General features: G+C 44.1%; 2 protein-coding genes across 3 annotated transcripts; one reads left to right on the top strand and one right to left on the bottom strand.

Annotated features, from left to right (window-relative positions):
• The first annotated feature begins 19,605 nt into the window (after positions 1–19,605).
• LOC118560782 lies at positions 19,606–22,477 on the top strand. Its single transcript, XM_036132229.1, has 6 exons — positions 19,606–20,471; positions 20,794–20,987; positions 21,386–21,533; positions 22,004–22,208; positions 22,297–22,371; positions 22,461–22,477. The coding sequence occupies exons 1-6, from the start codon at positions 20,367–20,369 to the stop codon at positions 22,475–22,477; spliced, it is 744 nt and encodes a 247-aa protein (XP_035988122.1). The 5' UTR covers positions 19,606–20,366.
• LOC118560783 lies at positions 22,343–27,305 on the bottom strand. Of its 2 annotated transcripts, none has more exons than XM_036132230.1 (6): positions 26,987–27,305; positions 26,351–26,613; positions 25,666–25,856; positions 24,407–24,500; positions 23,913–24,051; positions 22,343–22,992 (listed from the first exon to the last, which is right to left on the bottom strand). In XM_036132230.1, the coding sequence occupies exons 1-6, from the start codon at positions 27,074–27,076 to the stop codon at positions 22,882–22,884; spliced, it is 888 nt and encodes a 295-aa protein (XP_035988123.1). In that variant the 5' UTR covers positions 27,077–27,305; the 3' UTR covers positions 22,343–22,881. The 2 variants fall into 2 exon arrangements, with proteins under 2 accessions (XP_035988123.1, XP_035988124.1); XM_036132231.1 differs by having other exon boundaries at positions 23,913–24,048.
• Positions 27,306–27,550: the final 245 nt, after the last annotated feature.

Here is a 27,550-nt window from a genome sequence, read left to right as displayed (position 1 = left end):
GATGACTAATCTCCTCTCCTTCTGACCACCCCCAAAATTTAAGTGCAGGCACTTAAATTTTGTATTATGTACAGTTTTAAGAAATAAGCCAGACATGATGCTGAAAGTTTTTACTTTAACCGCAATGATGTTAAAAGAGTGTTTCTGGTGTTCTAAAACAATCATAGTAATCCAGGTCGGGTTCATGGAGCACTACAAGACAATTTGCTGCCCAATAGACACCCACAGAAATTCTACTTCACTTAGAGTTACTAAAATGTTCACACTTGTTCTAGGCTACAAGAAGAACATGCCCTGCAAAGTAGGGGTTGGCCAGGGGCCGAGGGACAGCTGTTTAAGAGTTAGCTGAAAACCACTATATTGGAAGGTGTCCAAAAAAGGAGTGTGCTTCATGGTCCAGCTCGGATTAGAAACGTTCTTTTGAGGCAACCTTAGTACGGTCGGAAAGGGTCCAATTCGACAATTACAACGTTGTGATTGTCGAATTGGACCCTTTCCGACCATACTAAGGTTGCCTCAAAAGAACGTTTCTAATCCGAGCTGGACCATGAAACACACAGACCAGCTATGTTCTGATTGGCTACTCCTACCTCCCACAATAAGCCTTAATTGGTCCTCAAGGCAGTTTCAATTAGGGCCTTTGATGAAACACTTATTTTGGCTTCCTGCTGCAGGAAAGAAAGTCTTTTGAAAATTGCATGGTATGGTTTGAAGAACTGACAAAGACACTGACCCATGCATGACCTTTTAGGTAAATTCTAAAGGCTGCAACATGGTCCATGGCTGTGCTGCATTGACATGCAAGAAACGGGAGTGGGTCTGACCCAGCTGCGTAGGGTAGGAAAGTCTGTTATAAATGAGCCCGGTATCGTTGCGAAGGGCCTTATCAGACAATTAAAATAAGACCAACTGTGTCTGTGTAATCCTTTGCCAAGAGCCAGACCCCAACCCTAAAAGCACAATTCAGGCCTTTGAGGTTGAAAATGGAGTTTCAGGTCCAGATTCGGTGAAGCTGTACTACTGAAGGAGGCCAATCTGACTGCTGACCTTTTGTTTACTTCTCCCTTTTTGACAACGAAAAAGATAAAAGTTTAGTATTTCAATTTTTTTTGTATTTTAAAACAAAAATCAAACGGCTATTTGTATTTGTTTTTTCAATTCCTGTGTCTGAAACGAAAATCCAATGACCAAAAGATACACGGACCCAGGGTCCGTGTATCTTTTGGTCATTGGATTTTTGTGACAGATCTTAAGCTGTCACTTACAGACAGATTAAGATCTTGAGATCTTAATCTTTTTTCATCAGAATCCACATACATGATGTGGAATTTCTAAATTAAAGCCCTCCATAATCTCTACATTAAGTCAATTTCACCTAAGGTGCTGACAGTGTTGCTACTAAACGGTACATTTTCAGGGGATACTGTCACTTCAGCCTGACAGTAGAACACCTCCAGATGTTGCTCAACAAATTTCACCCACATCTGATGTGGAATTTCAAAGTAAAAGCCCTTCAAAATCTCTCTATATATTCACTTTGACCTAAGTTACAGATAATGTTGCTACTAACTCTTATGTTTTAAGGGAAAAGTTTTGATTCAACATGACAGTAGAACACCTCCAGAGGCTGCTCAACAAAGCTCATTAAGATTGTGGAATTTCAAAATAAAAGACTGTTCCAACATAACTATATACACTATATTACAAAAGTATTCGCTCCACCATCCAAATTATTGGAATCAGGTGTTCCAATCACTTTCATGGTCACAGGTGTATAAAAACTACGCATGCAGACTGTTTTCACAAACATTTGTGAAAGAATGGGTTGCTCTCAGGAGCTCAGTGAATTCCAGTGTGAAGCTGTGATAGAATGCCAGCTGGCGAAAAATCCAGTTGTCAACTTTCCTTGCTCCTAAATATTCTTGAGTCAACTGCTGTATCATAAGAAAATGGAAGTGTTTGGGAATGACAGCAACTCAGCCATGTAAACTGTCAAAGCAGGGTCAGTGGATGCTGAAGCACATAAAGCGTAGAGGTTGACAACTTTCTGCAAAGTGAAACACTACATACCTCCAAACTTCATGTGGCCTTGAGATTAGCTCAAGAACAGCGCAGAGAGCTTCATGGAATGGGTTTCCATGGCCGAGCAGCTGCATCCAAGCCCTACATCCACCAAGTGCAATGTAAAGCGTTGGAGACACATTCTTTGGAGTGACAGATCACGCTTCTCCATCTGGAAATCTGATGGATGAGTCTGAGTTTGGCGGTTGCCAGGAGAACGGTGCTTGTCTGACTTCATTGTGCCAAGTGTAAAGTTTGGCAGAGGGGGGAATATGGTGTGGGGTTGTTTTTCAGGAGCTGGGCTTGGCCCCTTAGTTCCAGTGAAAGGAGCTCTGAGTGTTTCCACAGACTAAGACGTCTTGGACAATTCCATTTTCTCAACTTTGTGGGAACAATTTGGAGCTGGCCACTGCCTCCTCCAACATGACTGTGCACCAGATCACAAAGCAAGGTCCATAAGGACATGGATGGAAGAGTTTGGTGTGGATGAACTTCACTGGCCTATACAGAGCCCTGACCTCAACCAGATAGAATACCTTTGAGATGAAATATAGTGGAGACTGAGAGCCAGGCCTTGTTGTACAACATCAGTATGTGACCTCAAAAATGTGTTTTTGGAAGAATGATCAAAAATACTTGTGGACAGCCTTCCCAGAAGAGTCGAAGGCAGGTGAGTGAATACTTATACAATACAATATAGTGTATATTAGGTTTCTCAATGTATTGGAAACTAAATATTTTTGTCATACACAGAGAAAAATAATTATTAATATGAATTAAAAAAATTACTAGCCAGTCTAAGAAGAAAGCACACAGAACATTTTTGTTGTGATCTTTCTATAATTTGGACAAAAGAGACTCTCAGTGGAACTTTGTCTTATTTGTTATTGGCTGAATGAATGTATCGCTTAAAGCCTTGTTTTCTGGGAAAGAAGGATGTCCAAGAATCAGCGAGAGTAAGTAGGCCTATAACTCTAAGATACAACAGTTAGATTCTGTCTCTTATTTTCAATATGAGAAGCCACATCACAAAAGATGACCAAAGTTTTATGAATATCGGGCTTGTTGAACTACAACAAAAGAATATCGTCCAGCATTTTTGGACACACACACAAATAATTTTCATAAACTTTATGGTTGTTTTATGTTTTTAATCCAATTTCACATTTTTAAAAAAGTATCAATTGAACCTGAATGTTAAGGTGTGTTTTACATTGATCACATTCTTGTTCAACAATAGCTGCATGCTACCCTTTCAGAATATTAACAGTGACAACATCAGATGTGGATGCAATTTGTTGAGCAACATCTGGAGGTGTTCTACTGTCATGTTGAAGTGACAGTATACACTAAAAACCATTCAATATTGACAGCAACTTAGGTCAAACTGACTTAACGTAGAGATTTTGGAGGGCTTTTATTTTGAAATTTCACATCATGTAGATGGATTTCGATGAGTAACATCTTGAGATCTTAATCTGTCATCTGTAAGTGAAAGTAGTTACTTGGGCAAACCAATTGTTTTAATATCCCTGTGCAAATTTTCAGTTATCCGAGTCATTGCAACAGCAAGCATGTTTAAGCTTGTATGCTATTGTTTTAGTAGTTATTTAGGCTAAACAGTGACTATGACCAGAACATATATGTCCATATTCATCATCAGACCTCAATAATAAGGAATATTGCATAAAACTGAAATAAATTATGTAAACTAACTGTATTCGACATGTGTAAAAAATAATAATAATAAAATAGCCTGATGCACGTCAAACATATTGCTTTTATTTTGGAAAGTAGTCTCAGGCAGTAGGAACCACATCCGGTTTCCAGAGTATGAACAAACGCAATTCAAATAATTTTTCAAATTTAACTTTTCCCCTTTTGACAGTGAAAAAGATAAACGCTTTGTATTTCGATTTTCTTTTTTGTATTTTAAAACATAAATCAAATGGCCATTTGTTGTTGTTTTTTAAATTCCTGTGTCTGAAACGAAAATCCAATGACCAAAATATACATGGACCCAGCCTCCACTAGGGACAGGGGTCCGTGTATCTTTTGGTCATTGGATTTGGGTTTCAGAAACAGGAATTGAAAAAAGTTCTAAGTTGCTGTCAATGTTGCTACTACAATATAAGTTTTCAGTAATAATTTAAAAATAAAAGCAACTCAGCGTAAGATTTTACAATTCTCTTTATCCAAATTGCTCTACGATAAGTCAATTTGACCTAAGTTGCTGTCATTGTTACTACTAATCGATACGTTTTAAGTGGTTATAGTCACTTCAGCCTGACAGTGGAACACCTCCATATGTTGCTCAACAAATTGCATCCACATCTGATGTTGTCACTGTTAATATTCTAAAAGGGTAGCATACAGCTATTGTTGAAGAAGAATGCAATCAATGGAAAACACACCTTAACATTCAGGTTCAATAAATACTTTTCTTTTGATAACAGATTTGCTACTTTTAAAAATGTGAAACTGGATTAAAAACATAAAACAACCTTAAAGTTTATCAAAAGAATGTGTGCGTGTGTGTGTGTGTGTGTGGGGGGGGGGGGGGGGGGGGGGGGGTTCGGGGAGGGCTATCACAAATATACAAAAAAGCTGGATGATGTTCTTATGTTGCAGCAGTTCAAGTTTCATAAAACTTGTGTTGCAGTTCAAGTTTCATAAAACTTTGATCATCGTTTATGATATGGCTTCTCATATTGAAATTAAGACAGAATCTAACTGTTTTATCTTAAAGACATAGGCCTACTTACTCTCTCTGATTCTTGGCCATCCTTCTTTCCCAGAAAACTAGGCTTTAAGCGGTACATTCATTCAGCCAATAACAAATAAGACAAAGTTCCACTGAGAGTCTCTTTTGTCCAAATTATAGAAAAGATCACAACAACAACAAAAATGTTCTGTGTGCTTTCTTCTTAGACTGGCTATGATTTTTTTTAATTCATATTAATGATTATTTTTCTCTGTGTATAACAAAAACTATTTAGTTTCCAGTACATTGAGAAACCTAATATACACTATATTGTATTGTAAAAGGATTCACTCACCTGCCCTCGACTCTTCTGGGAAGGCTGTCCACAAAGTTTAGGAGTATGTTTATGGTAATTTTGGACCATTCTTCCAGAAACACATTTGTGAGGTCACATACTGATGTTGTAGGACAAGGCCTGGCTCTCAGTCTCCGCTCTATTTCATCCCAAAGGTGTTCTATCGGGTTGAGCTCCTTTCACTGGAAGGGGCCAAGCCCAGCTCCTGAAAAACTACCCCACACCATAATCCCCCATCTGCCAAACTTTACACTTGGCACAATGAAGTAAGACAAGCACCGTTCTCCTGGCAACCGCCAAACCCAGTCTCGTCCATCAGATTTCCAGATGGAGAAGCATGATTTGTCACTCCAAAGAACGTGTCTCCAACGCTTTGCATTGCATTTGGTGATGTATGGCTTATATACAGCTGCTCGACCATGGAAACCCATTCCATGAAGCTCTCTGGACTGTTATTGAGCTTATCTCAAGGCCACGTGAAGTTTGGAGGCATGTAGTGTTTGACTTTGCAGAAAGTTGGCAACCTCTACGCTTTATGTGCTTCAGCATCCACTGACCCTGCTTTGACAGTTTACATGGCTGAGTTGCTGTCATTCCCAAACACTTCCATTTTCTTATGATACAGCAGTTGACTCAAGAATATTTAGGAGCTAGGAAAGTTGACAACAAGATTTGTTGCACAGGTGGCATCCTATCACAGCTTCATGCTGGAATTCACTGAGCTCCTGAGAGCAACTCATTCTTTCACATATGTTTGTGAAAACAGTCGGCATGCATAGTTTTTATACACCTGTGACCATGGAAGTGATTGGAACACCTGATTCCAATAATTTGGATGGTGGAATGAATACTTTTGCAATATAGTGTATATAGTTATGTTGGAACAGTCTTTTATTTTGAAATTCCACATCAAATCTTAATGAGCTTTGTTGAGCAGCCTCTGGAGGTGTTCTACTGTCATACTGAATCAAAACTTTTCCCTTAAAACATAAGGGTTAGTAGCAACATTATCAGGCTGAGGTGACAGTATCCCCTGAAAATGTACCGTTTAGTAGCAACGCCGTCGACAACTTAGGTGAAATTGACTTAATGTAGAGATTTTGGAGGGCTTTAATTTAGAAATTCCACATCATGTATGTGTCAGGATTTGTTCTGATGAACCCGAACACCACCACACACAGAGCTGCGTTTTAAGGAGTTTATTGAAGGCTTTGAGTAGTGGAGATGGAGACCAGAGACTGTACCAGACAGGAGCTGACGAGTGATGGAGGAGATGGCTGATGGTAGAGACACGGTGAAGCTGGAGCAGGCAGTTGGCTGAGCAAGGCGTCAGATGTAGGGCTCTCAGGCTAGAAGGCGTGAGACTCAGGCAGGCAACAAGGAGTGAATGCAGATGACCCAGCGACGAGGAGCAGACTGAAGAGGGCTTATATAGGAGAGCTGGCAGGTGTATTGAGTCCGGACTTGATTATTGCAGCAGGTGAAACTGATCCAGCATGGAGTGAAGCAGGGCAGAGTGGATGGTGGAAGGATCTGGAACTGTCCATGGTGCAGAAGGGAGACCTGCACCCTGACAGTACCCCCCCCCCCCTCAAGGCCGGATTCCAGGCGGCCTAAACAAAACACTAGTTCAAAACAAGAACACCCATCCCGGGTGGGCGGAGGGAGGACAGGACGGGGGGGGTCAGACTCCAACAAAAGATGCCGGGAGAACAGAAACCTTCTTGAAGTGCGCTGGAACTCAGAAGACTTGGCAGCGCTGGAACTCAGAAGACTTGGCAGCGCTGGAACTCAGAAGACTTGGCAGCGCTGGAACTCAGAAGACTTGGCAGCGCTGGAGAGCGTGGAACTGGTGAGCGGCGGCTAGGGAGTGACGGAGGACGTCCTGGGCGCGGCAGGCGGCGGAGCAGCAGAGTCCTCGGCAGGCTCCGTGGAGGACGACCTGGGCGTGGCAGGCGGCGGAGCAGCAGAGTCCTCGGCAGGCTCCGTGGAGGACGGCCTGGGCGCGGCAGGCGGCGGAGTTGGAGAGTCCTCGGCAGGCTCCGTGGAGGACGGCCTGGGCGCGGCAGGCGGCGGAGCAGGGTCAGCCGGCGGCAGGGCAGTAGAGTCTTAGGCGGCGGGCGTCGCGGTGGGCGACCCCGGCGAGGCTGACGGCGGAGCAGCAGGGTTACCGGTGGCGGTCGTCGCGGAGGGCGACCCCGTCGTGGCTGGAGCGGCCGGCAGCGGGGCAGCAGGACCTCAGGCGGCCGGCAGTGGAGTCTCGCCTTGGTTCTCCTGGCGTCGAGCTCCACTGAAGGAGCCTTTACTGGAAGCGGCTCCCACTGGACCGCCTCGCTGGACTGGAGAGCAGAGACTGGAGGTGGGTCCGCCCGGACCGCCTCTCTGGACTGGAGAGCCGAGACTGGAGGCGGGTCCCCCTGGACCGCCTCGCAGGACTGGAGAGCTGGCACTGGTGGCGGGTTCCCCTGGACCGCCTCGCAGGACTGGAGAGCTGGCACTGGAGGCGGGTCCCCCTGGACCGCCTCACTGGACACTGGAGGTTTGACCGGAGGCGGGTCCCCCTGGACCGCCTCGCAGGACTGGAGAGCTAGCACTGGAGGCGGGTCTCCCTGGACCACCTCACTGGACACTGGAGGTTTGACCGGAGGCGGGTCCCCCTGGACCGCCTCGCTGGACTCGGGAACGTAGACTGGAGGCGGGTCCCCCTGGACCGCCTCACTGGACACTGGAGGTTTGACCGGAGGCGGGTCCCCCTGGACCGCCTCGCTGGACTCGGGAACGTAGACTGGAGGTGGGTCCCCCTGGACCCCCTCGCTGGACTCAGGAACGTAGGCTGGAGGCGGGTCCCCCTGGACCCCCTCGCTGGACTGCAGGGCGTTGGCTGGAGGCGGGTCCCCTTGGACCCCCTCGCTGGACTGCAGGGCTTTGGCTGGAGGCGGGTCCCCTTGGACCCCCTCGCTGGACTGCAGGGCTTTGGCTGGAGGCGGGTCCCCTTGGGCCCCCTCGCTGGACTGCAGGGCTTTGGCTGGAGGCGGGTCCCCCTGGACCCCCTCGCTGGACTGCAGGGCTGTGGCTGGAGGCGGGTCCCCCTGGACCCCCTCGCTGGACTGCAGGGCTGTGGCTGGAGGCGGCTCAGCAGGAACCGTTGTTGTGACTGGCTGAGCAGAGACCATAGAGACAGCCGGCAGTGCTGGAACATGCACACCCACGCAGGCTTGGGCCGTGGCGTGTGCCGCAGGAACCCTTGGGACAACTGGCTGTGCAGGTTGAGGGTCCTCGGCGGCCGGCGGAACGTGCGCACCCACGCAGGCTTTGGCCGTGGCGTGCGTAGTGGGAACCTCAGCAATGGCCGGCAGAGCGGAGATTTCGGCGGCTAGTGGCGCAGAACCCTTTAAGACAGCCGGTGGAGCAGGTTGAGGGCTTTCGTTGGCCGGCGGCGCAGGACCCTTTAAGACGGCCGGCGGCGCAGGACCCTTTAAGACGGCCGTTGGCGCAGGACCCTTTATGACGGCCGTTGGCGCAGGACCCTTTAAGACGGCCGGCGGCGCAGGACCCTTTAAGACGGCCGGCGGGGCTTTTCTCTCGTCGGCCGGCGGGGCTTTTCTCTCGTCCGCCGGCGGGGCTTTTCTCTCGTCGGCCGGCGGGGCTTTTCTCTCGTCGGCCGGCGGAACGGATAGGCGCACACCCACGCAGGCTTGGGCCGTGGCGTGTGCGGCCAGAACTTCAACGTTGGCCGGCGGGACTGAGCTTTCTTCAGCCGGCTGCGCTGGGAGCTTGGAGACGGCCGGCAGAGAGGACTTGCGCACACCCACGCAGGCTTGGGCCGTGGCGTGTGCGGTAGGAACCTCTGCCATGGCTGGCAAGGCGGTGTGCACCCCGGCCTCGTACACTGTGTGGGTCTTGTCAGGGGCAGACCAACATGGGAGAAGGTCGTCCCTGTCCCCGTAGAAAAAATCCCACAGCTGATCTTCATGAAGGCGGGGTGCTCTAGCCAGACTCTCCTGAGCGGCAGCACCTGCGCCCGGCCGACTCACCGGGGAAAGGGAGGTGACGTCGGCTGCAGTTGGTGCGGCTTCAGCGGGAATGTCAGGCTTGGCCTCGGGAGATTTTCTGTGCCGCCGAGTCCGGCGTCTGCGCTGGGAGGAGCCGGGCGGCGATGAAGAGACCGCTGCTGACGGTGAGGCATCGGGAGTTGCAGCAGAGACAGCAGCAGCAAAAGTTGCAGGAGCGGCGGGAGCCGCAGCAAAGACGAGAGCTGAAGCTGAATCTGTAGCGGGGGCTGCGGACGAGGCAGCGGCGGCAAAGGCAGCAGGCGAGGTGGACAGACTGGTTGGCGGAGGTCTGGGTGGTGGTGATTTGCAGAGGAGCTGGGCAAGCGCTGCTTTGATGTTCCAGTCTAGCTCCTCAAACAGCCCAGACACTCCGAGGAGCGTCAGAAGTCCCATCTGGTTCTCCAAGCAGCCCCGCACGCGTTTAACCTCCTCTATCCGTTTCTTGGGAGGGCTGAGCAGTGGAAAGGCCCTCAAATTTTCCTGGAGCTGAATCCAAAAACGCTCCACCGCGTCTCGTAAGGCGAGCTCACCATGAGAGCTCTGTGTGGGCGTCGGGTTCAACCGTGGCTGGGTCATGCTGTCAGGATTTGTTCTGATGAACCCGAACACCACCACACACAGAGCTGCGTTTTAAGGAGTTTATTGAAGGCTTTGAGTAGTGGAGATGGAGACCAGAGACTGTACCAGACAGGAGCTGACGAGTGATGGAGGAGATGGCTGATGGTAGAGACACGGTGAAGCTGGAGCAGGCAGTTGGCTGAGCAAGGCGTCAGATGTAGGGCTCTCAGGCTAGAAGGCGTGAGACTCAGGCAGGCAACAAGGAGTGAATGCAGATGACCCAGCGACGAGGAGCAGACTGAAGAGGGCTTATATAGGAGAGCTGGCAGGTGTATTGAGTCCGGACTTGATTATTGCAGCAGGTGAAACTGATCCAGCATGGAGTGAAGCAGGGCAGAGTGGATGGTGGAAGGATCTGGAACTGTCCATGGTGCAGAAGGGAGACCTGCACCCTGACAGTATGTGGATTTTGATGAAAAAAGATTTTGATGAACAATGATTAAGATCTCAAGATCTTAATCTGTCGTCTGTAAGTGAAAGCAGTAACTTGGAAAAAACAATTGTTTTAATATCCCTGTGCAAATTTTCAGTTATCTGAGTCATTGCAACAGCAAGCCTGTTTAAGGCTGTTTGCTATTTTTTTTGGTAATTATTCAGGCTAAACAGTGACTATGACCAAAATATATATTTCCATATTCACCAGGAGGCCTGAATTATAAAAAATTATTACATAAAGCTGTAAGAAATAATTTTAAGTAACTGATGTCCATATGTGCAACAAAACAAAGAATAGAATAGGTTGATACATGTCAAACACATTGCTTTTATTTTGGAAAGCAGTCTCAGGCATTACTACCGTAATGCATGGTGCTCGCATAACCTTCAAAACCAAGAGAGGGCTGGCATGACTGCCGTGTCCCCAGTGGCGGCTGGCTTGACCACAGTAAACTCATTTATGTTCATTGGAAAATCGCCTCACTTTTCTTAGAGAATATCGTCTTACTCCCCCTCTCACCTGGGATATCGCGTAAGGTTCTTAAGACATTTTATTCTGAAAAATGTGGTGCTTTTGCAACGCATAAGTGATCACTTCCGGTCTCAGAAATGAACAAACGAGCCTCTTTTTTGTTTATGTTTTAAACCATTTTTGTTTTAAACATAAATCAAAGGTCATTTGTTTTATGTTTTTTCAATTCCTGTTTCTGAAACAAAAATCCAATGACCAAAAGATACACGGACCGACGTGTATCAACCTATTTTATTATTTGTTTTTTTACACGTATCGACTTCAGTTAGTTGAAATAATTTCTTACAGCTTTATGTAATTTTTTAATTATTCAGGTCTGCTGCTGAAAATGGAAATATACATTTTGGTCAGAGTCCCTGTTGAGCCTGAATATCTACTAATACAATAACAGGAGGGAAAGCTTAAATAGGCTTGCTGTTGCGATGACCCGGATAACTGACAATTTGCACAGGGATACAAAAACAACTTGTTTTTCCAAGTGACTACTTTCACTTACAGACAACAGATTAAGATCTCAAGATCTTACTAATTAAAATCCATCTACATCACATGATGTTGAATTTCTAAATTAAAGCCTTCCAAAATATCTACGTTAAGTAAATTTGACTTAAGTTGCTGTCAATGTTGCTACTAAACGGTACGTTTTTAGGGGATACTGTCACTTCAGCTTGACAGTAACATCTCCAGATGATGCTCAACATCCACATCTGAAATGGAATTTCAAAATAAAGTTGATTACATATTGATTACATAAACTCTCAAACAAATAATAAAATTAGACTATCTCACTGCTGCAAATATTTTTATTTCCATGTGGAGCAAAACCTCTTTACATATAACGGACTAAAGGCTTCTATGTCTGATCCATTAATTGCTACATAGCGAAGAATTGCAGACCTTGGAAATTTGGGATTTGCGTTTCTTAAAAATTATGATAATAATAATAATTGAACTTTATTGATCTCAAAATGGAGAAATTCACTTCTGCATCTTGACCCATCCCCTTGGGGAGCAGTGGGCTGCAACTCTGCAGCGTCTATGGAGCAATAGGGGGTTAAGGGTCTTGCTCAGAGACTCAGAGTGCAGGCTGTGGGTATTGAATCGGGTACTTGCAACCTTCTCAGAGCACAAGCGCACTACTCTAACCACTATTTCAACACCTCCCTCATAATTCAAATGCGATAATTAGTCCATCCCTAATTCATACTTACCTTACATTACCAGTAACATTGGAAAAGCCTGTAGCGATGACTTGCAACACTAGGGATGTTGATTGCAGCACACACCTTTGACCAAAAGCTATTGGAGAAGACCTGTTGGTCATAGTTTTCTCCTTTTCTCAAATATTTCTCTGTCAGTGATACAATTTCCTGTATGGTTATGTTTTTCTTTATGTTCTGTAGAACAGACAAATAACAGTTTGCTGTAAGAAAATGTTGGCCAGTCTTAAAAATATGTAACATTTTCAATAAAGAGCAAAAACTATGTTTTGTGCTAACCCCAAATAGCCAGAACTGTAAAACTCTAAGGGAACAGTTGTGGAGTACTATCAGTGCAATACAAATTTAAAATGTAATAACAAACAAATTAAATATTTGTCGCCACAAAAGGGAACTTTCCCAAAATAATTTCATATTTTTAGAGAACATATGAAAAAATAACAATAAGTTTGTATATTACAGATTATTACGGTAACATAAACATCTATGTAAAAGTATTATTATTTCTTGGGTGATATATCTGTCAACCTAACCCTCCATTTATTAATGAACATGACTTTTTTCCTTTGTTGTCACTGTTAATATTCTGAGTGGGTACCATGCAGTTGACGAAGAATGTGATCAATGTAAAACGCACCTTTCAAAGGGAGGGTAGGCTAGCACATGTCAAAGCTAGTGCTTTTACAAATATACAAAAAAGCTCAATAATGCCCATGTGTTGCAGTTCAAGAAGCCAGGTATTGATAAAACTTTGCTCATCCTTTATGATATGGCTTCTCACATTGAAAATAAGAAACAGGATTTAACTGTTATATCATAAAGACGTAGGCCTACTTACCCTCGCTGTTTCTTGGACATCCTTCCTTCCTGGAAAACACGGCTGTAAACGGTTCCCTCACCATCACCTGGGAAGAGCCTGTTTTTATGTCCATCCCACAAATGGCAATGTACACCACATTAATGCATCATCTGGTGCTTAGTCATGTTGGAGGAGTCAGGCACCAGCTCCAAACTTTTCCCACAAAGTTGAGAACGTGCAATTGTCCAAGATGTCTTGGTCTGTTGAAACATTCATAGCTCATTTCACTGGAACTAAGAGGCCAAGCCCCTTTGTTCCAGGGACTTGGAACTGAAAATCAGACCCACACCATAATTCCCCCTCTGCCAAACTTTACACTTGGCACAAAGGAGTCAGACAAGCATCGTTCTACTGGCAACCGGCAAACCCAGACTCGTCCATCAGATTTCCAGATGGAGAGGCGTAATTTGTCACTCCAAAGAAAGTTAGCAACCTCTACGCTTTATGTGCCTTAGCATCCACTGACCGTGGTCCAACAGTTTACGTGGCCTAACACTTCGTGGCTGCATTGCTGTCGTTCCAAAAGACTTCCATTTACTTATAAAATGGCAGTTGACTGAGGAATATTTAGGAGCGAGTAGGGCTTGACGATATAGAAAAAAAGTTTATAGATAAAAAAAATGCATATTGATCGATATCAATAATTATTGAAAATATTTAAAACCATACTTTATGTGCAGCTCTGCCTGGAAATTTTATGATATTGCTAAATGATTTAATTCTAATAAAGAACACAAACACAGAATTACAATTAAATCTTTATTTACCAACTTTTTTAACCATAACAGAAGCTTTTTTTTTTAAAGAAATATAACTTAAGAGACCTGAGTTATGTTAATAAATACTGACAAAGGATAAACTAAAGTGACCAGTAAAATGAGCAAAAAAAATATACCAATACCATTTTATCACAAAGAAGGGAGCCCAGTTTAGCTGCTATACCTGCTTTGTTTTGGAAGAAGCTTCGTAAGATTTCTCCGAAGATGACGCGGAGCGGGGCGGGGCTAAAACGTCTCGTGCTGCTAAAACTGCTCGTGCTGCTGCGGGTGTGAGCGGCTTACGTGATGAAACAAGTTGGTTGCGTTACTAGACTTTGTTTTTACCGGTTCCTTGCAAGTTTTACAAATCACTGTGGTTTATTTCTGTCAGACTGGCGAACTGGTAAAACCCCGTTTTGGGACAATTTCTTCCACCGCTACTTGCTGCGACATATTCACGTGCTCTGTGTTGTGGTTTGAGAGGGCGATGCTTTGTGACGGCGTGCCTGGGTCCGCGATTACAGCATGGCATAAGTGACCACTTCCAGTCTCAGAATATGAACAAATGAGCCTATTTTTCGTTTATGTTTTAAACCATTTTTGATTTTTGAGAGAGAATGGGTATCCATGGCCGAGCAGCTGCATCCAAGCCATACATCACCAAGTGCAATGCAAAGCGTTGGAGACACGTTCTTTGGGGTGACAAATCACGCTTCTCCATTTGGAAATCTGATGGACGAGTCTGGGTTTGGCGGTTGCCAGGAGAACGGTGCTTGTCTGACTTCATTGTGCGAAGTGTAAAGTTTGGCAGAGGGGGGTTATGGTGTGTTATGTGTGTTTTTTCAGGAGCTGGGCTTGGCCCCTTAGTTCCAGTGAAAGGAGCTCTGAGTGTTTCCACAGACTAAGACATCTTGGACAATTCCATGTTCTCAACTTTGTGAGAACAGTTTGGAGCTGGCCCCTGCCTCCTCCAACATGACTGTGCACCAGAGCACAAAGCAAGGTCCATAAGGACATGGATGGAAGAGTTTGGTGTGGATGAACTTCACTGGCCTATACAGAGCCCTGACCTTAACCTGATAGAACACCTTTGGGATGAAATAGAGCGGAGACTGAGAGCCAGGTCTTGTCGTACAACATCAGTATGTGACCTCACAAATGCGTTTCTGGAAAATGGTCAAAAATTCCCATAAACACACTCCTAAACCTTGTGGACAGCCTTCCCAGAAGAGTCGAAGGCAGGTGAGTGAATACTTATACAATACAATATAGTGTATATTAGGTTTCTCAATGCATTGGAAACAAAATATTTTTTGTCATACACAGAGAAAAATAATCATTAATAATAATTTAAAAAATGACTAGCCAGTCTAAGAAGAAAACACCGTTCGTCCGTCTTCTTCCGCTTATCCGGGGTCGGGTCGCGGGGGTAGCAGCTTCAGTAGGGAGGCCCAGACGTCCCTCTCCCCAGCCACTTGGGCCAGCTCCTCAGGAGGAATCCCAAGGCATTCCCAAGCCAGCCGGGAGACATAGTCCCTCCAGCGTGTCCTGGGTCTTCCCCTGGGTCTCCTCCCGGTGGGACGTGCCCGGAACACCTCACCAGGGAGGCGTCCAGGAGGCATCCTGACCAGATGCCCGAGCCACCTCAACTGGCTCCTCTCGACGTGGAGGAGCAGCGGCTGTACTCTGAGTCCTCCCCGGATGACTGAGCTCCTCACCCTATCTCTAAGGGAGAGCCAAGCCACACTACGGAGAAAACACATTTCGGCTGCTTGTACCCGGGATCTCGTTTTTTAGGTCACGACCCAAAGCTTGTGACCATAGATGAGGGTAGGAACGTAGATCGACCGGTAAATCAAGAGCTTTGCCTTTTGGCTCAGCTCTCTCTTCACCACAACGGATCGGTACAGCGCCCGCTTCACAGCGGACGACGCACCAATCCGCCTGTTGATCTCCCGCTCCATCTTCCCCTCATTCGTGAACAAGACCCCAAGATACATGAACTCCTTCACTAGGGGCAGCACATCCTCCCCAACCCGGAGGAGGCACTCTACCCTTTACCGGTTCAAGACCATGGTCTCGGATTTGGAGGCACTGATCCTCATCCCAGCCGCTTCGCACTCGGCTGCGAACCGCTCCAGTGAGAGCTGTAGATCACACCCTGATGAAGCCAATAGGATTACGTCATCCGCGAATAGCAGAGACGCAATCCTAAGGCCACCAAAATGGATCCCCTCAACACCTTGGCTGCGCCTACAAATTCTGTCCATAAAAGTTATGAACAGAATCGGTGACAAAGGGCAACCTTGGCGGAGTCCAACTCTCACCGGAAACGAGTCCGACTTACTGCCGGCAATGCGGACCAGACACCGGTCGTACAGAGACCTGACAGCCCTTATTAAAGGGTCCGGTACTCCATACTCCCGGAGTACCCCCCACAGGATCCCCCGGGGGACACGGTCCAATGCCTTCTCCAGATCCACAAAGCAAGTGTAGACTGGTTGGGCAAACTCCCATGCCCCCTCAAGAATCCTGCTGAGGGTATAGAGCTGGTCCAGTGTTCCACGGCCAGGACGAAAACCACACTGCTCTTCCTGAATCCGAATCCAGAGGAACTGCCCCCGATGTCCACGCAATGTTGCAGAGCCGCGTAAACCAACACAGCCCGACAACATCCAGAGCCTTAAGGTACTCAGGGCGAATCTCATCCACCCCCGGGGCCTTGCCACCGAGGAGCTTTTTAACAACCTCGGCAACCTCAGCACCAGAGATGGGAGAACCCGACCCAGAGTCCTCAGGCTCTGCTTCCTCAATGGAAGACGTGTTGGTGGGATTAAGGAGGTCTTCGAAGTATTCCGCCAACCGACGCACGGCGTCCGGAGTCGATGTCAGCAGCACACCACCCCCACTGTAAACAGTGTTGGTACTGCACTGCTTCCCCCTCCTGAGACGCCGGATAGTGGACCAGAATCGCTTCGAAGCCGTACGGAAGTCTTTCTCCATGGCCTCTCCGAACTCTTCCCACGCCCGTGTTTTTGCCTCGGCGACCAGCCGAGCCGCCTGCCGCTTCGACTGCCGGTACACATCAGCTGCTTCCGGAGTCCCACAGGCCAAAAAAGCCAGGTAGGACTCCTTCTTCAGCTTGACGGCTTCCCTCACCGCTGGTGTCCACCAGCGGGTTCGAGGGTTGCCGCCGCGACATGCACCGACAACCTTGCGGCCACAGCTCCAACTAGCCGCCTCAACAATAGAGGCGTGGAACATGGTCCATTCAGACTCAATGTCCCCCGCCTCCCTCGGGACGTGTTTAAAGTTCTCCCGGAGGTGGGAGTTAAAGCTCCGCCTCACAGGGGACTCTGCCAGACGTTCCCAGCAAACCCTCACAGTGCGTTTGGGCCTGCCCGGTCGGACCGGCTTCCTCCCCCGCCATCGGAGCCAACTCACCACCAGGTAGTGGTCGGTGGAGAGCTCCGCCCCTCTCTTCACCCGAGTGTCCAAGACATACGGCCGCAGGTCAGATGAAACGACAACAAAGTCGATCATTGAACTGCACCCTAGGGTGTCCTGGTGCCAAGAGCACATATGGACACCCTTATGCTTGAACATGGTGTTTGTGATGGACAATCCATGACGAGCACAGAAGTCCAACAACAAAACACCACTCGAGTTCACATCAGGTGGGCCATTCCTCCCAACCACGCCCCTCCAGGTCCCACTGTCATTGCCCACGTGAGCGTTGAAGTCCCCCAGCAAAACGAGGGAGTCCCCAGGAGGGGCACTCTCCAGTACCCCTTCCAAGGACTCCAATAAGGGTGGGTAATCTGAACTGCTGTTTGGCGCATAAGCGCAAACAACAGTCAGAACCCGTCCCCCCACACGAATGCGGAGGGAGGCCACCCTCTCGTTCACCGGGGAAAACCCCAACGTGCAGGCACCGAGATGGGGGGCAACCAGTATGCCAACCCCAGCTCGGAGCCTCTCACCATGGGCAACTCCAGAGTGGAAGAATGTCCAGCCCCTCTCAAGGAGACTGGTTCCGGAGCCAGAGCGGTGCGTCAAGGTGAGTCCGACTATCTCTAGTCTGAACCTCTCAACCTCGCGCACAAGCTCAGGCTCCTTCCCCACCAGAGAGGTGACATTCCACGTCCCAAGAGCCAGCTTCTGCAGCCGAGGATCGGAACGCCAAGGTCCCCGCCCTCTACTGCTACCCGTTGCACAATGCACCCGACCCCTTTGGCCCCTCCGACAGGTGGTGAGCCCATTGGAAGGGGGACCCATGTTGCCTCTTCGGGCTGAGCCCGGCCGGGCTCCATGGGCAAAAGCCCGGCCACCACACGCTCGCCAACGTGCCCCACCTCCAGGCCTGGCTCCAGAGTGGGGCCCCGGTGACCCGCGTCCGGGCGAGGGAACACGAGGTCCAATAATCTTACTCATCATAAGGGGCATTTTGGGCTGCGCTTTGTCTGGTCCCTCACCTAGGACCTGTCTGCCTTGGGTGACCCTACTAGGGGCTTAAAGCCCCTGACAGCATAGCTCCTAGGATCATTGGGACACTCAAACCCCTCTACCACGGTAAGGTGGCAGCCCAGGGAGGGGAGAAGAAAACACACAGAACATTTTTGTTGTTGTTGTGATCTTTTCTATAATTTGGACAAAAGACACTCTCAGTGGAACTTTGTCTTATTTGTTATTGGCTGAATGAATGTACCGCTTAAAGCCTCGTTTTCTGGGAAAGAAGGATGTCCAAGAATCAGCGAGGGTAATTAGGCCTATGACTTTAAGATACAACAGTTAGATTCTGTCTCTTATTTTCAGTATGAGAAGCCCTATCACAAAGGATGACCAAAGTTTTATGAATACGGGGCTTGTTGAACTGCAACATAAGAACATCGTCCAGCTTTTTTGTATATTTGTGATATACACAAATATTATATATACACACACACACACACACACACACACACAAACACACACACACACACAGACTTTTGATAAACTTTACGGTTGTTTTATGTTTATAATCCAATTTCACATTTTTAAAAGTAACAAATCTGGTATCAAAAGAAAAGTATTTATTGAACCTGAATGTTAGGTGTGTTTTACATTGATCGCATTCTTCTTCAACAATAGCTACAAGCTACCCTTTCAGAATATTAACAGTGACAACATCAGATGTGGATGATATTTGTTGAGTAACATCTGGAGGTGTTCTACTGTCATGTTGCAGTGACAGTATACACCGAAAACGTACCGTTCAATATTGACAGCAACTTAGGTCAAACTGACTTAACAGAGGTTTAGGAGGGCTTTTATTTTGAAATTCCACATCATGTAGATGAATTTCGATGAGTTACATCTCGAGATCTTAATCTGTCATCTGTAAGTGAAAGTAGTTACTTGGGCAAACAAATGGTTTTAGTATCCCTGTGCAAATTCTTATTTATCCAGGTAATTGCAATAGCAAGCATGTTTAAGCTTGTATGCTATTGTTTTAGTAGCTATTTAGTAATAATAGTAATAGTAATATCATCTTTATTGTCATTGAAACATACATTACAACGAAATTTGTTCTCTGCTTTTAACCCATCACCCTTGGGGAGCAGTGGGCTGCCATGTGCCACAGGCTGATGCACGTCAAACATATTGCTTTTACTTTGGAAAGTAGTCTCAGGCAGTAGGAACCACATCCAGTTTCCGGAATATGAACAAACAAGCCGTTTTTCCTTTTCTGTTTCAAAGCATTTTTGTTTGTCTTTTCCTTTTTTGACAATGAAAAAGAGAAACGCTTTGTATTTCAATTTTTTTTTTTTGTATTTTAAAACAAAAATCAAACGAAAATCCAATGACCAAAAGATACACGGACCCATGGAGGTCCGTGTATCTTTTGGTCATTGGATTTTCGTTTCAGAAACAGGAATTGAAAAAACAAAAACAAATGGCCGTTTGATTTTTGTTTTAAAATACAAAAAAGAAAATCGAAATACAAAGCGTTTCTCTTTTTCATTGTCAAAAAGGGAAAAATAAAATTTGAAAAATTATTTGAATTTAATTTTCCATTTTGGGAAACAAAAAACAAAAATGCTTTTGAACGGGAACGAAAAAAGGGTCGTTTGTGGTCGTTTGTTCATATTCCGAGACCGGATGTGGTTACTTTTTTGTGGCAAAAGCGCCAAAATTTTCAGGCTGCCAGTGTTAAAGCAGAACAAAATGTCTTTAGAACCTTACGGAGATCTGATTTTAGACATGGCAAAACAAGGCTTGTCATCCATTGAAATCGCAGCGCAAATAGGCCAGGTGAGTGGGGGAGCTAGAGGATGTTCTGCAAGAAACGTCAGGAGATTCTGCAATGAAAATGGCTTGAGTATGATAGGACTCCCTGACGCACATTTGGAGTTGGAGGTGGCAAAAGCTATAACTGAGGTATGATCCTGCTTTATTTCCCTTTTGCTACAGGATGTGTGTGTGATGTGAGAGAAAGAATTTGAGAAGGAACATGTAGTAACATACACACGCACGCACCTCTACTGTATGTCTAGGATTTGTGTCTTATCAAATTTGACTGGCATCTTTTATCCCTGTGTATTACAAATAGTAAACAAAGTGCCTCAGCCTTCCAATATTTATAGTGACTATCAACATCCGAATAACTGATCAATTCCATTATACAAAATGGAAAATGTGGCGTCTAATTTAATGATACATCAGTTGGTAAGATTTTGGAATGTGCAAATTATTTTTTATTGTTTAGACTGGACCTACATATGGAAGAAGGATGATGAAGGGATATCTTGCCATGAAAGGAATGCATGCTGCAGAGACACGAATTGGATCAGCACTCAGAACTATGCATCAGCCTTACCATGAAGCAAGACGTCAGGTCTTACTATCCCATCTTTAATATTTTACATACACATGTGCAAATTATGTGTAACTATTAGCCGATGCATGTTCATTTCTTTAACTTTATTGCTGTGTGTTTAGCTGCAGGTACTTGGCTTGCATGAGATTGAAATCGTACAGCTATTTATAATAAACAGATATATCAGAACAGGCTGCCCTAAATATGTTATTTTTTGACAGAGACACAAAAAGACATTCAAACATGTTTGGAAACTCTGCAGCTGACGTAGTGTATATGGAGTAATGTTTTTTTTTTTTTTTTTGTGAAATAGTTACATCCTTTTCCTGTCTCTCTCTAGGGTGCCCGCAATCTCAACCCCATACCATACCAGGCTGATTACATGGGTCACAAGATTCATATGGACCAAAATGAAAAACTGGCTATGTTTGGGGTGACCCATGTTTTAGCCATCGATGGTTTCAGCAAAAAGATTGTTGCTCATTCCACAATGCCTATAAAAAACAACCTTGCTATCTATGAAGATGTTTTCAGGTAATGACGAATGCATTATAGTGGAAACTAAAGGGATAACATACACATGAATACTATTCATACAAAAATATGTAACTTTATTTGATACCCTGTGCAACTGTGCAATAACTATTTGATATTCTGAAATTGTATTTATTTATTTTCCTGTCCACTTTATATATCTGGATGTACAGTATATTCTTCATGCACCTTTTCCTCCTGTGTGCACCTTCTGTTGCTTATAAGAGCCAATGTCACAAGTAAATACCTCCATTGTGAGATAAATAAAGTTCTATCTTATCTTAATAACTGTTTAACATTTGCATTTTTATGAAGTATATTATGCTAAGAATAACTGACAACAGTTAATTTTGAAAAGTTTTTACACAAAATACAAGAAACTTTTTTTCATCCAATAGGCCTGCAGTACTTGATTATGGTATGTGGGACCAGGTGAGAGTGGATCATGGCAAGGAGTTTTATTTGACGCTCTTCATGCAGGAGCTTTTGTCATCTCACCGCCACAATCAGGAGCGAATGCCTTATCTTCAGACTTCATCCACACAGGTTTAGTTCAATAGTTTTTTAGGTTGCTACCATACACTTGAGTGTGATTTTATTATTAGATTTTCATCAGCAGCAAACTATCTTTTTGCATACGTGACAAATTGAGACTTACTTTTCCCAATTTTAGGGTAATTAATCATTAAATTATCTATGGTCGAAAGAAGTTTCTTTTGTAAATCTTGTTACAGCTTAATAATACACAACTGCAGTGGCAACAGCGTTGGACTTAATTCAACCTTTATATTGTAGTTATCTGAGAAGCACTGTGATTTTTATGTTACAGTCCATTTGGGAAAATGGTCCTTAAAGTGAATTCCTGATAAAATCATTGGCTCAGCGGTCAATGACTATAATGTGTGCTGAGTTGTTAAATCTATTGATTCACTGGTAATTCTTCATTACCATTGCTTTCTGACTGATTTACCCACAAGAACAAATTGACTGATTACACATCTTTGTTGCAAATTCAGAATCACATAGTTGAACGAATATGGCCAGAAGTCAACAATCGTGTCAACTATCCACTGAAGACAGCTCTTCTGCAGTTGGTGGATCAAGAGGAAATAGACATGAATGACAGTCTTGTGCGATATTGTGTGTCCAACCTGACTGGCCGCTTGTGTGAGATTGGTCTTACAAGGCTGGTGGAGTCATGGAATGCTCATCGCATTCCAGGTGAAATAAGACAGTGTTCTGAAGATTTATAATAATGACAACAGCATTCATAAACTTCAAGACCAACTGTATGTTCTTTATTTTTCAGATAAAGGTATACCAAATAACTTGGCTAGCTGTGGATGTCCCAGAAAAATCCCACAGGAGCTGTTGCCTCGTTCGGGTGAAGCAGCAGACCTTTACAATCTGCAGTTTGGAACCTCACTGACGAGACATTCAACTTTTGGAGTTGATCCATTTTCAACTGAACAGGAGAAGATTACAGTTGAGCACCAGTTTGCTGAACAATATTCTGATATCTCCAACTTAATGTCTCGAGCAGTCAACAATGATTTTGCTCCCTACAAACAGGCATTGCTCTGTCTTATAACAACAACTCAGCGCAATGTGTGAAAAGCCAGTAGCTCTATTTAACTTAGAGACTGTAAATTTGTAATAAGAACAATAAACATTTATATGACATTAAACAGTGAAGCGTGTAATTCAATTGTCATCATTACTAAAACTCTGACCCACATGTTTTAATCTTTGCAAAAAAACTGTAATAAACGTGTTTTACAACCTATTGGTGGGTGTTAAAGTGCAAATAGTTACTCCTCTTGAAAAAGGGAACTCAGAACAGAAAATGCCTCTGACAGACCATTCACTTCCAATATGTTGTTGCCTGCAGTGTTCACTCTACATTTTGCACAGTGCACCGAGGTTTCCTGCCACTGTTCCACACATGTTTTGCAGCCAATAATGCTCTGGCAACACTGTGTGAAGACTGGTTCCTCAATGAACTCTGAAAGACAAAGGCAAGGCAAGTTTATTTATATCGCACTTTTGAGTAACAAGACGATTCAAAGTGCTGTACATAAACAGAAAAAAATAGAATAACTAGTCATTTGGTGTATGTGTGTCCATAAGACATTATGCAAGGCTCACACTGAATACGGTGCAGACACGTTTGCGGCAACACAAGGAGCCCAAATATTTAAAAGTCAATGTATCAAACTATCAGTTGCATGTGGTTGCGGGTCCGGCTACTGAGGCTGTATGGCGCTGAAAGTAAATTACGCAAGACAGGGGTTTGACAAGACACCGTAGCGTTCCGTGGATCGAGCTCCTAAACTTCACAAGCCAAACAGGAAACTTTGGCCACCAGACACAATAAAGTTTTTCTCCACCAACTTAGGTAGCTTGATTAATTTGAACAAAACCTCAAGACAGAAACACAAGGAAAGACAGGCTTTTGGAGTATGAAATAGGATGTTTGTGCATACGGATAACGAGTTTTGTCCTAAAGAAAATGGAAACCTAAAAGAATGGAAACCATGGCTGTATTTAATCATTTATGAGGAATAGCCAACACATAAAGGAAAGGACCACATAAACTTCTGTTCTCACAAGAGCCTTTTCAGCAACCAGCGTTCCAGGTGAGTGGGGGTTTGTGGAAAGCCGGATTTGGATCAGGACCGCAACTTGCACCATAGTCAGTCTAAGCCTTGGGTTAAAATGTTATTGATGTACTGGAGGACAATGCTTTCTTTTTTAGATGGCCATAACTAGAACATATAGTAATTCATAAGTATTTGGAAAATTCTAACTCTGGAACACACTGCACAAAAAGCATCCAAATACATTTATTGTGTACTTACTCATACAAATAACACAGCAGAACCCTTGTTTGATGGTATGTAGCTGGGAAGGAGTCAGTATTACTTTTTGAGTGGCAGCTAGATTGGTGAGTTCTCTGATTGATGCAGTGACATCAGGTAGATTCTGTGATGCCAGTAGAAGCTCTTCTATCTTCTCAGTGACCTCTCCAATACCTGCAGCTTCTTCATCTTTTCGGCTGCTACTAGAAGGAAACATGTTTATATGAACAACCATGGTCTCTCACCCGCCCTCTAACACACACACACACACACACACACACACACACACACACACACACACACACACACACACACACACACACACACACACACACACACACACAGGTTGTGCTTCAGCAGCTTTTATGGTGGTAGCAAAATCAAAGTTTCTCCTAAACATTATAGAAGCCACTAAGATACAAAATCATTAAAGGCCAAAGAGTCGGTAAGCTTCATTAGTCTGAATAACAAAAGTTAGAAGATATACAAGTTAAAAACAAAAAAATGCTTTGCATTTAGATATTTGGACAGATAAGAAAAATTAATACTCAAGATTACCTCATTCTCCTCCTTTTGTTGCCCTGCAACACCTGGAAGCTCTGTTCTTGTACTGCAAGGATCTTTCGTGCATTTTGTTTCCAGTACTGTGATCCTTAACAGTGGGGGTGAAAACCAGGAAAAAAACATTAAAACTTGAGTATTGATTAAGTAGTCATTACTAATCAAGTCCACTCAAATTTTAAATCACAAAAGACGTAGTAAACAGTTTATCTAATATATTATAGGCATTTGTTCATTTTATTTATTTATTCATATTATAGTTTCATGTTATGGAAAAAAAATCAATGAATCAGCTGATCAATGTAACTTTGCGGTTATAAATTAAATTAAGTCAATTAAGTCTTACTTAAAACCTTAGACAGGAAACGTTATTGACCAAGCTGTATGATTTGATTGAATTTGACTTGTGCCTTGAGATGACATGTATCATGAATCTCATGAAAATCAACAAGAGGGATCATATTTCTCCTGTTTTAGCTTCCCTTCATTGGCTTCCTGTTAAATCAAGAATAGAATTTAAAATTCTTCTTCTAACGTATAAAGCCCTTAATAATCAAGCTCCATCGTATATCAGAGGTCTGATTACCCCGTAGGTTCCTAACAGAGCACTTCGCTCTCAGACTGCAGGTCTGCTGGTGGTTCCTAGAGTCTCTAAAAGTAGAATGGGAGGCAGATCCTTTAGCTATCAGGCTCCTCTCCTGTGGATCCAACTCCCAGTTTTGGTCCGTGAGGCAGACACCCCGTCTACTTTTAAGACTAGGCTTAAAACTTTCCTTTGTGACAAAGCTTATAATCAGAGTGGCTCATGTTACCCTGAGCTACCTCTATAGTTATGCTGCTATAGGCTAAGGCTGCTGGAGGACATCAGGGCCTATTTCTCTCTCAACTGAGTTCTACTGTTCTCCAATTTGCATTGCTTGTCATCATTCAGCTTTTAAGAGCTTCATGCATGCTCAGTATGAGGGATTGCTGCAAAACCATCAACAATGCACACGACTGTCCACTGTGGCTCTTCCTGAATATCAAACACATGGAAAGGCTGTGGCTCTTCTTCAGTTGGAGTGAATGCTGCTTGTCAAGACTTGATGCAACCTGCTGCGTTTCCTTAGAGAGTAAACTTTCAGACTAATCTGTAAAATCTGACCTAATCTGGATAATTTGATTGAATTTGACTTTGGAAAGTACCTTGAGATGACATGACATGAATTGGCGCTATATAAATAAAATTTTATTGAAAATAAAATTAATGTTCCCACCTGTTGTTCCTTCAGACTCCAGGATTGCGTTGCCCTGTGCATCAGTCAATACGATGGGGTCATGACTTCCTATCGCATCTTGCACTTTTCCGATGATCCCCTGAAGGGTAGCCTCACATTCCAAAAACCGGACCACCACCATTCTGCTCGGACTCAACCTCCCACCAACCACCTCAGCAAGAAAAATTGATCTGGAAGAATAAAATATGAAGTATTAAAATATGAAATGTTATTATGACACAAGTAACATTTGTAATCCTAGTTAACAGTGATGGTCTTATGTATTGCAACAATAACTATAAAATGCATTCGGTTTTTATAGTATCTTAGGGTTGATTGTTGTGACAAGGTAATCATCTCTTCCTTGGATTAGGCACAAATAATACACAAAGTTTGATATAAACACTTTGATAACATTTTGTATAAGCTTGATGACAGAAAATGGAAATACATAACCTCGGCCACTGTTTGGGCCGAGGTTAGGAAATTTAAATGTGTGTTATAAATGAAATATACAGTAATAACTATTGCACCATAAGTAAAAAGTATACAAACAAGGGTAACTGGAGCTGATCATATCATCCAGAGTGAAGCACCTGTTTTGCAAATAATATTTTTTTATTCCATTTACTGTAATTGTTACATCTAAAATTATATATTGCATCTTTATCATCTAAGAAGTTACCTTTGAAAAGTTTTTGAGGCAGTGGCTCTGGGTGGCGGTGGTGGGGCTAAGGCAGCACGCTCCAAAGCTGGACCAGGAGTAGTTGCAGAGGTTCGCATGAATGTGAAGCGCTGAGTGGATGGTGAAGCACATGAGGTGTCCTCCTCACCGTGAACCTCATAGTGACCTCTTGGACTAAGGTCCAATGTGCTGAATGCACCAGAAGCTCCAGGAAAAACTGCCACATTAGCATCGTCAGTCATGTAAAGACTATGAGCTGTGACCTGTGAAGAAACCCATAAGTGCAATATGTGAAGTGTTTTTTTTATTTAATATTTTTTAGTAACTACTTAGAGGACAGCTTCATAAATGTTAAATATAGAGAGAGTATTTAATGCTAAGGGATAATCCACGATGAGATGGATTTCTGACTGTTCAGTAAAGTAAATGCAAACACCTCCACTAAGTTTAATGGGGTTAACATTAGGCAAGCCTCACCAAATAATTTGTAGGATTTCTGAGCATGTAGCATGTTTGCTGTTTACGGCTTTTCACGGCTGAAACATAGGTAACACCCAAGCCGAACAAGAATCCATCCACAAGTTAGCTAACGTTTGCGATAGCTCGTAGCTAGCAACATCTGAAAATATTTTTTACCTGAAAAATCCGGCTTAGTTTTTCTGCAGTCATGTCTTCTTCCCTGAGAGAGACTCTTTTATTGTTTCTGAAAACAACATATGGCTCCATGTCCTTGCTTAAGCTCAATTACGCAGCAGCAAGTATTTATTTTCCCCCGGGCAGCTATAACTTCACTGGCGCTTTTGCCACAAAAAAGTAACCACATCCGGTCTCGGAATATGAACAAACGACCACAAACGACCCTTTTTTCGTTCCCGTTCAAAAGCATTTTTGTTTTTTGTTTCCCGAAATGGAAAATTAAATTCAAATAATTTTTCAAATTTTATTTTCCCCTTTTTGACAATGAAAAAGAGAAACGCTTTGTATTTCGATTTTCTTTTTTGTATTTTAAAACAAAAATCAAACGGCCATTTGTTTTTGTTTTTTCAATTCCTGTTTCTGAAACGAAAATCCAATGACCAAAAGATACACGGACCCATGGACCACAAAAGATACACGGATCGTAACTACATCCGGTCTCGGAATATGAACAAACAAGCGTTTTTTCGTTTCTGTTTAAAAGCATTTTTGTTTTTTGTTGCC

The sequence above is a fragment of the Fundulus heteroclitus genome, unplaced genomic scaffold (assembly GCF_011125445.2).
Source record: "Fundulus heteroclitus isolate FHET01 unplaced genomic scaffold, MU-UCD_Fhet_4.1 scaffold_480, whole genome shotgun sequence".
NCBI classification, from domain to species: domain Eukaryota; kingdom Metazoa; phylum Chordata; class Actinopteri; order Cyprinodontiformes; family Fundulidae; genus Fundulus; species Fundulus heteroclitus.
Note: the sequence above shows the minus strand (reverse complement) of the source record. Positions and strands in the feature narration are given on the sequence as shown.